Source organism: Pseudorca crassidens, chromosome 3 (genome assembly GCF_039906515.1).
Source record: "Pseudorca crassidens isolate mPseCra1 chromosome 3, mPseCra1.hap1, whole genome shotgun sequence".
NCBI lineage: Eukaryota > Metazoa > Chordata > Mammalia > Artiodactyla > Delphinidae > Pseudorca > Pseudorca crassidens.
The window spans coordinates 101,254,921-101,271,693 of record NC_090298.1 but is presented as its reverse complement, the minus strand read 5'-3'; the positions used below and the strand labels follow the sequence as shown (position 1 = coordinate 101,271,693).

At 38.2% G+C, this 16,773-nt stretch overlaps 1 protein-coding gene across 1 annotated transcript in view; it reads right to left on the bottom strand.

The window, feature by feature from the left end:
* The window catches only part of SNX2 (sorting nexin 2), a 53,514-nt gene extending 37,858 nt beyond the window's left edge, over positions 1-15,656 (bottom strand). The window contains exon 1 of the mRNA XM_067731564.1: positions 15,485-15,656. Coding sequence (XP_067587665.1) covers positions 15,485-15,592 — 108 coding nt within the window. The 5' untranslated portion in view covers positions 15,593-15,656. The remainder of the gene's footprint in view (positions 1-15,484) is intronic.
* Between the last annotated feature and the right edge of the window lie 1,117 nt (positions 15,657-16,773).

The following is a 16,773-nucleotide window of genomic DNA, read 5'->3' as shown; positions in this document are numbered from 1 at the left end:
ATAAAGTATCCAATCTGAATAACAGTGAAACAAAAGTTGAATAAAATGAACAAGGGGGACTTCCCTGGTGGTCCAGTGGTTAAGAATCCGCCTTCCAATGCAGGGGACACGGGTTCGATCCCTGGTTGGGGAACTAAGACCCCACATGCTGCAGGGCAACTAAGCCCACGTGCTCTAGAGCCTGTGTGCCACAAGTAGAGAGCCCTTGTGCCGCAACTACTGAGCCCGTGCACCACAACAAAATATCTTGCATGCTGCAACTAAGACCCGATGCAGCCAAATAAATAAAAAAGTAAATATTAAAAAAAAAATGAACAAGGCCTCAGGAGTCTGTAAGATAATATCAAAAAGTCTAACACTCATGTCACTGAAGTTCCTGGACAGATGAAAAATTTTTGCACAAATATTTACAGAAGAAATGGTTGAAAATTCCTGAAGTTGAAGGACATAAATTTATAGGAGCAAACCTCAAAGAGGATAAAACCAGAGAAAGCTATGTTTACACACATCATCACACAGCTAAAAATAAAAGTATTAGAGAAACAAATGAAAGTAGTGAGAGAAAAAACCCATTTTTACAGGGGGACACCAATTAAAATGACCAGAGATTTCTCATCAGAAATCACAAAGACTAAGAAAACAGTCTAAGAATACTTTCAAAGTGATGGAAGAAAGAACTGTCTACCCACAAATCTATAAACAGCAAAAATACCGTTCAGGAATAAAGGTAAAACAGTTTTCAGATGAAGCACAAACAAGATAATTCTCCATCAATAAACCAGGTCTAAAAAAACAGTAAAGGAAATTCTTTACGCTTAAGAAAAATGATACAAGAGGAAACAATGAATGAAGGAAAAGCAACAGAAATGCTAAATATCTGAATAACAAAAAGAAACTACGTTTTCCCTCTTCAATTCTCTAAAATAGATACGTCTATTCAAAGTAAAAATTGTAATGCAGGCCATAGTTATAATATATGTAGACTATTAACAACCTATAACGTATTCTTATCATAACTGAATGTTTATACTACTCTAATATCTTGGATATTCATTTTTCTCTGACATCAAAGTCAGAGAATGAAAAACTGGCATGTTGATGTAACAAAAAGGACTCTTTTATATCATAGTTCAGTGCCTGAGAGTGGAGAACAAGATGGGAATGGTGTGGACGGGTGAGCAACTCCAGTAATGGCTGTGGTGGCAGCAGTCACCCCACTGTGGGGAGACTATGAGGCATGCACTTTCTATTGGTGCCCATCCATCAGCAGCATGGAGTGCCCTGTTCCACTGCTCACAGAGCAGTCATGGAGCAGTCACTCATTAAAGGCTCTCAGGACTCACTTATCTCTGCCCCTGCCTCTCCATGTCTCCTTCAGTTTCCTAGTGAGTTCAGGAAGAGTTGTTCTCCACTGGATGGAAAGGAGTAAGGAGAGAGTGGTCCATCAAACAAGAAAGTGATGGTGGAAGGGTACAGTAACAGCTTCTGGGTGATCAGAATTATAGTTGTCTGAGACAGGCAATGAGGAGACATCAGTGTTTTTAATAAATATATATTCTTTTCTTCCCCTGCATCATCATTTAGTAGTTTTCTAGAGATTATTTTTATTAAAAGTTTCAAGGTTGCTAATATCTCTTCAAAAAAAACAAAAACAAAAACAAAACAAAACAATTAGTGCTTTGGATTGCAACGAAGACTAAAGAAGCCCACCTAATCCTCTTTCTCCCACTGATTAACACTAAAAGCTCTGGATAGAATACAGAAACAATGATCTAAAAGTAAAAAATAGGCAGGGCTTCCCTGGTGGCGCAGTGGTTGAGAGTCCGCCTGCTGATGCAGGGCACATGGGTTCGTGCCCCGGTCTGGGAAGATCCCATATGCCATGGAGCGGTTGGGCCCATGAGCCATGGCCGCTGAGCCTGTGTGTCCGGAGTCTGTGCTCCGCAACGGGAGAGGCCACAACAGTGAGATGCCCGCGTACCACAAAAAAAAAAAAAAAAAAAGCATCTAGAACAATTCTTTGCTCAAAAAGACAAAAAGTTTTGGGAAGATGGAATTATGAAGTTGCCTGGAAAATGGCAGAAGGTAGTGGAACAAAAGGTTGAATACGTTGCTCAATAAAGTTCTTGGTGAAAATGAAAAGTGTGTCTTTTATTTTTACTTAAAAACCGAAGGCACTTTTTGGCTAACCCAATACTTGCTATGCTTTAAGAAAGTCCTTTACCACGTCAACTTCCAGCAACCATAAAACAAGTTAATCTGTTACCTTACCAGGAGGGTAAAGTTTACCCTTTACAGTTCTTGAAAGAAAAAATTAGTGACCTTGAAGATAAATCACTAGGAAATCTCCAATCTGAGTAATAGAGAGGAAAAGAGAAATGAAGAAAATGAACAGAACCCCAAGGATCTGTGAAACAGTATAAAAAGGTCTAACATTCATGTTACTGAAGTCCTAGAAAAAGAGCAATGCAGAACAATATTTAAAGAAATGATGCCTAAACACTCTCCAAATTTGGTGCAAGACATTAATTTACAGATCCAAAAAAATGAAAACTCCAAACAGGACAACTTCAGAGAAAACTAGATGCAGCCTCATTATTAAAAATGGCTGCAATGTGGGACTTCCCTGGTGGTCCCGTGGTTAAGAATCCACCTTTCAATGCAGGGGACATGGGTTCAATCCCTGGTCAGAGAACTAAGATCCCACATGCTGTGGGGCAACTAAACCCGGGGGCTCTAGACCCCGCATGCCACAACTAGAGAGCCTTTGTGCCCACGTGCCACAACTAGAGAGTCCATGTGCTGCAACTACTGAGCCCAGGCTCTGGAGCCCATGCACCAAAACTAGAGAGCCAGCATGCCACAACAACTGAGCCTGTGCTCTGGAGCCTGCGTACCACAACTACAGAGCCCACGTGCTACAATTACTGAGCCCACACGCTCTGGAGCTCACACATTGCATCTAGAGAGAAGCTCGCATGCCACAACAAAGAGCCCACATGACGCAACTAAGACCCTATGCAGGCAAATAAATACATAAATAAAAATGTTTAAAAAAAAAAGAACCAAAGAAATGGTAACTGTGGAAATAAAATAGACCATTTTTCTTTTCTTAAAAGTTATTTAAAATGTGTGTAACTATGAGAGCAAAAATTATAACAATGGTAAAGTTTTCAATGAATGGAAATGTAATACACATGAGAAATACAACATGAAAGAAGGAAGATAAATGGACCTATATGGTTGTAAGGCTCTGAATTTTGTTTGTCAAAGTACAATATTAACTCTAATTGGACTGTAAATGTTTAGGTATATATTTCCCTCTGTTTTCAGAGGGAAAAACAGAAGAGAAAAACAGTAATCAAATAAAATGCTAGATCTAATGCAATCACACCAATAATCACATTAAATGTAAATATTCTAAACACCCCAATTAAAAGACAGAAGTGACCATATTGTGTACAAAAATAACAATGCACAACAATATGCTGCCTATAAAACCCTACTTTAAAGACATAGGTAAGTTAAAAGTAAAAGAATGGAAAAAACATGTCATGCTACCAAAGAAGAGCTGGAGTGTTACATTAACATCAGATAAACTTAAGAATAAGGAGTATTATCAGCAATTAAGAGGGGTATCGTGATAAAAGGATCAATTTACCAAGAAATTACAATAATACTAAATTACAGTAATTGATACAATAAATAGATAATAAGGGAAGATAGAGAAGACCTGGAAAATACTATCAATCAACTTGACTTAACATTTAGAGAACACTTCAACAATAACATTAGACTATATACATGTTTTTCAAGTGTACACAAACTGTTCACCATAACAGATCACATTCTGGGCCATCAGACAAACCTTAACAAATGTAAAAGAACTGGAGTCATAAAACATTCTCTGACACTAATAAAATAAACCTGTATCAGCAACAGAAAACTATCTGGAAAATCCTCAAATTTTGGAAATTAGCACATTCTAAATAACCTATAAGTCAAACAGGAAATCACAAGGGAAACTTGTGACTAGAAAATAGTTTAAATTGAATAAAAACAAAAACACAGTATCAAAATTTGTGGGATGCAGCTAAAGCGGTGCTTACAGCGAAATACATAGCTAAATACTAGCACTCAAAAAAAAAAGTCTTAAACCAATGATCAAAGCTTGACAAAACAGAAGAGCAAACTAAACAGACAGCAAGCAGAAAGAAATTAATGAAACTAAAACACAAAACAAAAAATAAACAAGAAACCAAGAGACCAAAAATGGATTCTTTGGAAAGATTCCAATAAAATGACAAACCTTTAGCATGATTAAAATGAATGAATAAATAAGCAAACAAAGAGATGACATAAATTACCAATATAAGCAATGAAAAAGGAGGGGCATTACCTAGACTACACAGATATGGTAATAGGATAATGGAGTATTATGAAAAACCTATGCCCATGAATTTCACAGCTTACACTGAACAGACAAATTCCTTGAAAGTCACATACCACCAAAGCTCAACAAGAAGAAATACTTCTGTATCTATCAGATACACTGAATTTGAAGTTAAAAATCGCCCAGCAAACAAAACATGTTCAGATGATTTTACTAGCAAGTTCTGTCAACACTTAAGGCAGACATATGACTAATTCCACACAACCTCTTCAAGAATATAGAAGAGGAGGAAACACTCTCCAACTCATTTAATGAGGTAAGCATTTCTGATACCAAAATCAGACATAACTAGTAAAAGAAAATGACACACAAATATCTCTCACAAACACAGACACAATAACAGAAAAACACTAGCAAACTGGATGTAGCAATATATAAAAAGTATAAACACATTATGACTGTGTGGGGTTTATGCCAGGAATTCAAGGTTTAGTCAACATTTGAAAATCAATCAATATAATCCAGTTTATCAATAAACTAAAGAGAATTATATGAACATCTTATTAGATGCAGAAAACTCATTCACCAACATCAACATCATTCAGAGATACAAAAGTCAGAAAACTAGAAATAGAAGGAAACTTCTTTAACCCAATAAAGGTCATCTACCAAAAAAAAATCATATTTAAGGGAGAAAAAAATGAATATTTTCCTCCTATTAGCACGAAAGGGGAAAAGATACCCACTCTCACCATTTCTGTTCAGTATTACAATATTGGTTCTAACTAGTGCATTAAGACAAGAAAAAGAAAGACATACAGATTGGAAAGAAATAAAACTCTAATCAGAGACATGACTGTTTACATAGAAAATCCCAACGGTTCTATAAAAAAACCCACTAGAACTAGAATGTTTAGCAACAGTTGCAGAAAGCAGGGTAAATATGCCACCAATGAGCAAACGTGAAAGATATAAAGGCACCAAAAAACTATAAAATAGGTAAAACTAATAAAATATGTACTAGATCTGTATGCTAAGAACTATGAACACTGATGAAAAAGATCAAGACAGACCTAAAAGAAAAAAAAAAGAGAGAAATAGTATACTTATGGCTTAAAGGCTCAATATTGTTAATATGTTAATTCTCCCCCAAACTAATTAATGGATTCATTACAATCTCAATTAAAATCTCAGCAGGAATTTTTGATAGAAATCAATAAATAGATTCTAAAATTATATGGATAGGCAAAAGAACTAGAATAGTCAAAACTATTTTGAAAAGAACAAAGTCACTGGATTCACACTACCTGATTTCAAGACTCAGTTAATCAAGGTAATCAAGACAGCACAGAACTGGCAAAAAGATAGCCAAAAGATCAGTGAAACAGAGTCCAGAAATATATATGCTCTACTGATTTTTGACAAAGATGCAAAGACAACCCAGTGAAGAAACTTTTAAAGTCTAGCTTCTCTAACTTAATATAAAACATCTGAAATTCACTTATGTTTGTTGCATGTACTGAAAAATACTATCAACTAACAATATTTATAGAACATTCCACCCAATATCAGACTAAATACATTCTTTTCAAGTGCACACATAATATTTACCACAGAAGACCATATTCTGAGCCATAAAACAAACTGTAAAATGATTATCTTTCAGTAAATGGTGGTTGAACAACAAGATATTTATATTCAAAAACATGAACCTCAGGCTTCCCTGGTGGCACAGTGATTGAGAGTCTGCCTGCCGATGCGGGGGACACGGGTTCATGCCCCGGTCCAGGAAGAACCCACATGCTGTGGAGCGGCTAGATCCGTGAGCCATGGCCGCTGAGCCTGCGTGTCCAGAGCCTGTGCTCCGCAACGGGAGAGGACACAACAGTGAGAGGCCCATGTACCGCAAAAAAAAAAAAAAAAAAAAAAAATGAACCTCATATCATAAGAAAATTAACTCAAAATCAATCTGAAGTCCAAATATAAAAGCTAAATCTATAAAACTTATAGAAAAAACATAAGCAAAACCTTTGTGACCTTGTGTTAATGTTAGCCAAGGATTTCATATGTAACATATGAAGTACTATCAATTAAAAAAGGATAAAACAAGGCACAGATTGGGAAAAAATATCTTCAAAACACACATCTGGCAAAGGATGTGTATTCAGAATACATGAAGAATTCTCAAAACTCAATAAGGAAACCCATTTTAAAATGGCTAAAAGATACAAAAGAACACTTCACCAAAGAAGACAATTTTCAGATAGTGAACACGTATGTGAAAAGATACACACCTTCATTAACCGTTAAGGAATGTATATTAAAACCACAATTAGATAACACTACATACCTTTTAGACTGGCTAAAAATCACTGGTATGCTGGTATATGTTTAGCAATCAGGTCTTTGGGAGAGAAGACCCTGAATTTTAGCTTTTGCTTATTTCTGTGGCATAAACATACCCTCTGTGGCTGATTTCTCCCGACTGAATGTGGAGCTAGGAAGATATGTTACTTTCCACCATACGGATACAACAGACATAATACAGAAACTAGTAAAACATAGTAATTAGGAAGCGACAAGTTTTATATATTCATTACCTTTGTTTTTTTAATATAATTTATGTTTATATAATTTAATTTTTAACAATGGCTGTTTACTAAACAGTTTACAAAATTCCTGAAAATTTAAACATCAGTTCTTTCAAGTCAGTATAAGCCAGCCCCAAGCGTGCCACTGCCTGAAATAAAACTGACACTAACAAGTGCTGACAAGGATGTGGAACAACTGAATTCTCCATCATGGAAGAAAACAGTCTGGCAGTTATCTTTTTCTTCTTTCTCTTTCTTTCTTAGAATCTTCTACAATTTTTTTATATTTCAGAGATAAAATGAATGAAAACCTGACCAGAGACTAAAACAGGCAAATCCAGAGGCACTTAGTTTCCTTCAGACTAGCCTTCAGGATTCAAACACTCAATAATACATACAAAGTGTGACTCTTTGAATAGGAATAAAGTGTCAATATATATTTTTAAAGAAATGTATTTATTTATTTTATTTTTGGCTGCAATGGGTCTTTGTTGTCGCAGGCAGGCTTTCTCTAGTTATGGTGAGTGGGGGCTACCCTTCATTGCAGTGCGTGGGCTTCCCATTGCGGTGGCTTCTCTTGTTGCGGAGCACAGGCTCTAGGCGTGCAGCTTCAGCAGTTGTGGCATGCCAGCTCAGCAGTTGTGTCTTGCAGGCTCTAGAGTGCAGGCTCAGTAGTTGTGGTGTGTGGGCTTAGTTGCTCCATGGCATGTGGGATCTTCCTGGACCAGGGCTCGAACCTGTGTCCCCAGCATTGGTAGGCGGATTCTTAACCACTGCGCCACCAGGAAAGTCCCTAAAACTTCAATATTAAAATAACTTTTATGATGGGAGGAAATACCATAACATACTTTTGTCTTGAAACATCATGCTTTCATTTTAATGAAACCATATATTATCAATTCTCAGACTTGGAGAACACTGTCCTAATGGACATGGTCTTGGGTTATATTACTAGTTATTATTATAACTTGAGTTATATCATTACTAGAGCCATTAACTTGCAAGACTAAAAGTAATTAACTTCATCTCCCTATGCTTTATCTCCCTTGAACCTTTCTGGCAAAAAGTTTGGCAGTCTCTTAGAAAGTTAAACATGTATTTACCATACAACCAGCAATCCTACTTCTAAGTATTTTCCCAAAGGAAATGAAAATCGTTCATACAAAAATCTGTACGTAAGGCTTCCCTGGTGGCGCAGTGGCTGAGAGTCCGCCTGCCGATGTAGGGGACACGGGTTCATCCCCCGGTCTGGGAAGATCCCACATGCCACGGAGCGGCTGGGCCCGTGAGCCATGGCCGCTGAGCCTGCGCGTCTGGAGCCTGTGCTCTGCAACGGGAGAGGCCACAACAGTGAGAGGCCCACGTATCACAAAAAAAAAAAAAAAAAAAAATCTGTACATAAGATGTTTATGTCGTTTCTAGTCATTAATGCCCGAAACTGTAAACAACATAAACATTCAACAACAAACAACTGTGATACACAATACAATGGAATACTAAATTCAGCAACAAAAAGGAATGAATTACTGATACATGCAACAACATCAATAAATATTAGATACTTTAGGTTAAGTTAAAGAAGCTACATTCAGGAAATTTCATACTGTTTTATTTATAAAAAATATAATTCCATTTATATGAGTCCATTTATATGAAATTCTGGAAAAGACAAAACTATAGGCAAAAAACAGATCAGTGGGTGCCAGAGGCTGCGAGTGGGAGGCGTTAACTACATGAGAGAATTTTTAGGAGGTGATGGAAGTGTCCTATATCTTGATTGAGGTGGTAGTGAACTTTACTGAGGTAAATTTTATCACAACTAAAAACCATCATCACAGGAAAAAAACACCAGAGTTCAATTTTATAGGAAAGTGGGCATTTGAAAAGTAACATTAAGGACAAATCTGGGGAGTTCCCTGGCAGTCCAGTGGTTAGGACTCTGAGCTTTCACCGCTGAGGGCCTGGGTTCAATCCCCGGTCAGGAAACTAAGACCCCACAAGCCGTGCAGCATGGCAAAAAAAATAAATAAATAAAATTATTCTTTTTAAGAAAAAACTGAAAAAAACTGAGCACCTCTGCCTCAAGCAACTACATAGAATAACATTTTTTACAGGCACTAAAAATAGTTCATTCCAAAACCCTTATATTTAATGGCTTCCAGGGAAAGTAGTCAATTAGAGTTATACCTCGTCATAAATCTCTTTCTAGTATTTTCCATGCTGTTGCCTTTAAATACCTGGTCACGAAATGTCTTTCCTCTTAAACATAGGTAATTCATAATGAAATTTTCAAAAAAATTAAAACATTTAAAGTTGGATGCCAACCCAAAGAAGACAGAATTAGGAAAACAAGATATATGCTGTTACTACCTGTTGTGTTAGAACAATAGATACTAACTTCAGTTCTTTATCCAAAGACTCTTTAGTCTTACTCTACTTGCTCTCTTGATAATGTCACCCACTTTTCAGGGTTTCAAAGATCATCTCTATGCAATTAAGTCACTCCAGTTTTCTATACTATTTCTGTACCATGTGCATATTTCAATTACACATATATCACCTGGTATTGCAGATGCTTGTTCACACTGGTGTGTTTATTATGTTGACTCCTGTTGGTTCATATACTCCGTAAGGGCAAGGACTAGATTTCTACTAAACTAGTTTGGTTTAGTGTCACCATTCAATAAATTGTATTGAATCTGTATCTCTAGCCACCCAGTATTTCTAGCTGTCTGATAGTATCTGCATTGGTGTAACTTATTCCCAAATGAAATAAACTTATAATTCCTTCCCCTAGACATTGTAAGTCTTAAGATGTCTATCTTTTAATCTGCTATTGCATCAACTTCTTTCTCTCCTTTATTATTTGCACTTTTCTTCTTGAGGCTTTTCACCTCAGATTTAAAATAACCTCTGGCTCATCAACCTACCAATGATACCTCGCACTCAAATTTATCCCTCAGACCACTAGCACATTAAGCTTCCTAGGTGATCATGTTACTGCCCTGAAAATCTTCCAGAGCTCTCACGTGCCTACAAAACAAATTTCAAAGCTGTTCACAATCTCACCACATTAACCTGTAACATCCTATATTCAGCCACTCAGAATTATTTATGGTTCCCTAAAATATGGACTGAACCTTAAGTGACACGTGCCATTCTCCCACACTGAAATTTCATTCCACCCTTCGAAGTCTCTCTTAAATATTATCATCTCAATGGCTTTTCCTAGCCAACAGAAACACTTACTGTTCATCTACTATGTGTCAGGAATGCTGATAGGAGTTAGAATCGCTCCCATTTCACTGGTACTTTCAGTGTTTTCAGATCATATAGTCACAGTCTGTCTGTATCAGAGCTTTCTGTATATCTTTCCTCTCCACTGGAGATTTTCTGTCCTCAAAGATTTGCATTATCTTGCTAGTATCTGCACTCCTGTTATCATCTAAAAAGTATGGTAGAGAGTAAATACTCAAGTATTTACTGAAGTCAACTAAGTACAGTATCTTCTGAGCAATTATGGCATAGGGTTACATGGTGGGAAAGGAATTCTAAGACCTGTGAACCTCCCATCTGGAAATTTCATTTGAAATGCACTATAAACTATCATGTGACAGTGTTGGTGAAACTGTGGTTCTCAACTTAACTTCAGCTGACCTTAAGATTTGAGGTTAGTACAAGAACCAGGTGTAAACATCTACAGTCAACCAATTTTCAGAAAGGATGCCAAGACCATTCAATGGAGAAACAGTCTTTTCATCAAATGGTGCTGTGACAACTGGATTGCCACATGCAAAACAATGAAGTTGGACTTTACCTCATACCATATACAAAAGTTAACTCAAAACGAATCAAACCCCTAAATGTTAAGAGCCAAAACTATAAAACTCTTAGAAGAAAACAGATATTCATGGAATTCATGGAAAAGACTCTGACAAGTACAGGTTTCTGGTAACTGACTATACTGCTGAACTGAATGAATAAGCATTTTCAGAATTCTAATGGAAAACTGATGAATTCATAAAAGTGCTAACAAAAGATCAAGATAAAAAAAATTAATTACATGGGACTGAGTGAACTGATGAGGATGATTATAATTTTTGTGACTTTCTTTTTGAATAAAAAAATGTGACGTAAATTTATGTAAAAAGAACTTAATGTAAAACAATGCCACTCCTCACATATTTTCTCTTGTTTTGGAAAATGTATTTTCTGTTAAAAATGTGATTTATGCTGACACGTAATAGGTTGATTATTGTTAATATGAATGAATTAATAAATTTAAAAAAAACAGATATAAATCTTCATGACCTCGGATTGGGTAGGGGATTCTTATATATGATGTTGAAAGCATGACCAACAAAATAAAAAACAGATAAACTGGACTTCATCAAATTTTTAAAACATTTGTGCTTCAGAGAACACTGTCAAGAACATGAAAAGACAATCTACAGAGTGGGAAAAAATTTTTGCAAATCATGTATCTGGTAAAGAACTTGTATCTACGATATACAAAAAAATTCTTATAAATAAAAAGACAGGGCTTCCCTGGTGGCGCAGTGGTTAAGAATCCGCCTGCCTATGCAGGGGACACCGGTTCGAGCCCTGGTCCGGGAAGATCCCACATGCCACAGAGCAACTAAGCCCTTGCGCCACAACTACTGAGCCCGCACGCCACAACTACTGAAGCCTGTGCACCTAGAGCCCATGCTCCGCAACAAGAGAAGCCACCGCAATGAGAAGCCTGTGTCCCGCAACACAGAGTAGCCCCCGCTCGCTGCAACTAGAGAAAGCCTGCACACAGCAACGAAGACCCAATGCAGCCAAAAGGAAAATAAATAAATAAATTTATAAAAATAAAAAATAAAAAGATAACCCAACTGAAAAATGAGCAAAGGCTCTGAACAGACATTTCTCCAAAGATGTACAAACGGCCAACAAGCATATGCAAAGATGTCTTCAAGAAAATATAACCAAAACCACACTTAGAAACCATTTCACATGCATTATGATGGATAGAATAAAAAAGTCGAATAATAACAAGTGTTGGTGAGGATGTGGAAAAACTGGTTCCCTCACACATGGCTGGTGGGAATGTAAAATGGTGTGGCCATTTTGGGAAACCACTCCAGCAATTCTTCAAATGATTAAATGTAGAGTCACCATATAACCCAGCAATTCCACTTGTACACAAATGTTTATTGCAGCATTATTTATAATAGTCAAAATGGGGAAACAATGCAAATGTCCAATGAATGACAAAATGGATAAACAAAATGTGGTATAGCCATACAATGGATTATTACTCAGGCATAAAAAAGAATTAAGTATAGACTTTGAAAACATTATGCCAAGTGAAAGAAGTCAGTCACAAAAGACCACATGTTACATGATTTCATTCATATAAAGTCTAGAATAGGGACGTCTATAGAGACAGAAAGTGAATTAGTAGTTGCCTAAGGTTGGGAGCAGAGGAGTTTAGGGAATGGGGACGGAGGTGAGAGGGTACGAGGTTTCTTTCTGAGGTGATGAAAATGTTGTAGTATCTGTGAATATACTAAAACCCATAAAATTGTACATATTAAATGCGTGAGTTATATGGTACATGAATTATAACTCAATAAAGCTGTTTAAAAAAAGAACAGGTGAAACTAACACAACACTGTAAATCAACTATAATCCAATAAAGAAAAAAAAAAGAACAGGCATATAATAGAAATTTCCTGACCTTTTTAAGGTGTTGTCTTACTACTTCATGCTGCCTTAGGGCAAGCATCTTTTAAGCTTAGGACTATATCATTAAAAAAAAAAAAAAAAAGGCAGTAAAAGTGGTATTCCTAAACAATGTAAAGCCTCTCAGGTACAAAAGAAGAACAAGCTTTTGCCAGATATTTTCCCTTTTCAGTCCCTTCCCTGCCCCCATGCCAGCCCTTCTCCACTCTGTTTCATAGTCACAACAGAAACATACAGTAGGGGTTTTAAATATGCTTTAGCTACTGAACGTAGCTTTATGTGACTGTTCTTAATTTTGAAAGGAAAGTTTAATATTGGGATAAAAACATACTCATAGCATACATATACACTAAGTTGTATAGTCATTACAAGCTTAACAATTATGACATGGAAGCTGTGTATAATTTGATTTTCACTTATATGGATTTCAACTGATTTTTTTCCTCCAAATGCCCTCAAATGAAAAAGTTTCTACATGCATAATATTTTTAAAACTCTGACTTACTTTTTTTTTAAATAGAAAGACATTAATTTTTATGCCTTTCTTACAATTTACGGCTTAGGTAAGAACTATTCAAAGCAGATGACCTGTATCAGAATCACCTGGGGCTTTGCAACTCATTGTTGTCCTTGGGACTAGAAGCAATGTCATGAGGAGTTTGTTAAAAATGCAGAATTTGGCTTATCCGAGACCTACAGAATCAGAATTTGCTTTAACAAGATCTCTAGGTAACTTATATATAATGTTTGAAAAATAATGATCTAGAACACTTATAAAACATGCAGATTCTAGTGAGGCAAAGGCATCTGCATTTTAAACAAGAATCCTATGGTTTCCCCTACACACTGAAGTTTGAGAAGCACTATTCAAAAGAAAAGGGGCATACTGAAAAAACATTCCTTTAGAGCAGCTTTGGTATACTAATAAATGCTGCTACCTATCCTTCCCCAAATAGTTTGAAAAGCAAAAAAAAAATTTCTGAATTTTTAAGTCTCACAGTTATACTACCTTAAAATTAATACCCTGAGTCTCACGAAATAAGGGGTTTAGATGAACAATCAGAACCAACTTTTTTAAGTTTTCATAATGCAGTAACCAAAATAAATTTATTCATACTCAAAATTCTGTAGACTTCTACTGAAAAGTCAAATACCTTATTAAAAAGTCCCATCCAAATGGGAAATATAAGTTATAGTTCCTTTTACTCAACTTTAAAAGACTTCAATTAAACAGAATGCTTAGTGTTCACAATATTCTAGTTTAAACTATGTTAATTAAGTTTATTCTGATCCTTGCTGGTGGAAAACCTTTGTAGCTCTCACAAGGAATACAGGTCTTAGGATTATGCATAGACACTAACTTTCAGTACGTGTTAAGGTAGCTGTAGAGTATACATAAAGGACTACAAGGATATTGGCCCCAAAATGTAATTTGCTGTGCAAGATAATTTTTACTAATTCTTAGGGGATGCTGGTTTTGACAATTAATTCAGCAAACATTTGCTAAATACAATCAATGGTCAAGATTTTGTGAGGAAACAAAGATGATCAAGGCACTATCCCTAGGCCCAAGCAGCATATAATCCTGAGGACAGGTGGGGTTTGGGCAGGAACCTGCATATACAATTAGCAGAATGTGGTCAGTACCGAAAACGGGTGCCGGAAGTTCCAGTTTCAGCTAAGTGAATGCCAAATAATGGATATTTTACAGTAATTTCCAATTGATTTGCTGCAGAGTTCAACAAGCTAGGAAAGCTTACTGAAAAGCAGTTTATAAAGAAGTACAGCCCAAGATAAACAATTCTCTGGGAAATGTGCTTATATTTTAATACACATACACACACTTAAAGTTGGGCTATGAGGTGTGTGTGCGCTCATCAAAGGCAAAGCAATTCAAATATGAACTGGATACAGGAGACCCAATACAGTTAAGTTCAGAGGGCGTTTCCTTTGACAAAAACAGGAAGACTTAGCTTCAGAGATCGCTGATCATGCGAGAAAAGAGGAAAAAGGAGTGAGGATCTGTTTTTATTTCTCCCCTGGTAACTTAAAAAAAAAAAAAAACCTCCCCCACCGCCCAGCAGTTTCCTGAACTATTCCCTCCCTTCAACTGTGTATTTTATCAACACTATGTTCCTTAAAAAGCTTAAGAACTAAAGAAGACAAGCAAGACCGATCAAATGCATTTACCTATTTAACAGTCCAAAACAGGTACCTCCCTCAAGGGGAACTAGCAGTCCATGAAGGGCCAGGACCGGGAAAAGTGCATCCACACGCTCCCTCCAGCGCCTCGGCCACTGAGCACTCTCTTCATTGCTCTCCCCTTTCGGAGGCACACCCTTCCTTGGGAAGGGAAAAGCAAGCACCTCTTAAAAGGGGCTGCGGAGGTCGCCCGGCAGCGCGGTGAGGTTTGCGGGGACCCAGGGCAAAACCTTCTCTGCACTGGAAGAAGAGGTGCAAGTGACACTGACGAGGGCCAGCTGAACGGGGAAAGGGCACTGCGATGCTCTGTCCGGTCCCGGCCCCTCAGGGGTTCAGGTCGGCCCCCCGGCCCGCAGTTTGCTCTCTTAAGCAGGCCTAGCCGCCCAGACCAACTCCAGCCCAATGACAGGTCCCCGAGGTGGGGCCCGCGTCACAGGTGTCGCCCCAACCAGGTCCTTGCAAATCCCAGGGGGTGGGGAGGGACAAGTCGGGGCACGGCAAAGGCACCGAAAGGTGAGACGCGCGGCAGCGACGGAGCGCAGCACCCACGGCGACGCGGTCTCACCTCTAAGGTGGAGACAGTGCTGGTGAACAGGTCCTCTCCGTCCTCCAGTTCCTCAAAGTCGGTGGGTTTCCCGACCCCCAGCGGAGGAGGCTCCCTCTCGGCCGCCATCTTCGCTCGCCCAGACTACTGCGCGAGCGGGACCTCGCGGACCTGTCACGTGAGCACGCACGGCTAGGCTGGCGCGCGGGCCGCTGTGCTCCCCCTCCTCCCCGGCCCGCCGCGCGCGGCCCCGCCCCCGGCCTCGAGACTGCGCCCGCCCGGCGCGCGCTGCGTTCAGCCCCGCCCGTTTGCCTCTCCTTCCACCTCCACGTCTGGGTCGCGGCCACCTTTTCACCGCCCACTTGCTGTACTGACTTTTGTGGAAGAATCTTGGACTTTTATTGCCACGTCCCTTTCTTAGCAGAACTAGGCCAAACGATTTCTGTTGTCGTTACCGCTTTTAAAATCTCCTTTAGGAAGTGGGAGAGCTTGGGGACCAGTCTTTGGGCTTGGATTATGCACAGAGGGCAAGATTGAGTATTGGTGGAAGAGAGACGTGTCTCTTAGATCTCTAGGCTGTCCCATAGAACTTTCTGACATGATGGAAATGTTCTATATCAGTAGCGTCCAGTAGAGTAGCCGGTGGCCGAGCACTTGAAATGAGACTAGTGTGACTGAGAACTGAGTTTTAAATTGTACTTAATTTTAATTAAATCTAAATAGTCCGCATGTGGATAGAGGCTACCTATTGGACAATGCAGGTCCAAATAACAAAGACCACCCTGAATAACTTGTTGTCTGAGGTTTACTCCTATTTCATCACAAGGCAGCACACAATATTTTTCCTCAATAAAGTAAGAGTCAGAAAGGCTGGAAAAATGACAATTAGGAAAATTAGTGGATGATTAGTAAGAGCATCATACGCAACTCCCTTTGCCGATTAATAGATCTTCATTGTCGGAGGGTCTCTTGAAGACTTTCAGCTTCAATTACCTCACCTCACCGCATAGGATTATTGTCAGGATCAAATGAGAAAAAATGTGAAAGTATTCTGAAAGCTAAAGATTGCTATGCCAATGCAAGGTTTGTTCATGGAAAAATAAAAAGCCATTGCAGGTAGCAACCTGAAGTCACAATTTTGCTGGAGAAGAAATCTTCACAGGGATTCTTTACAAATTAAATATATAGAAGCCCTCAGCCCTCACTGACCTGGGAGTTAGAAGGCCTGGGTTCTACTGGCTATGTGCCAGACTTACTTAGCATCACTGTAATTATTATTTTTTTTAAGGGTATTGGAGCAGAAGATTTTC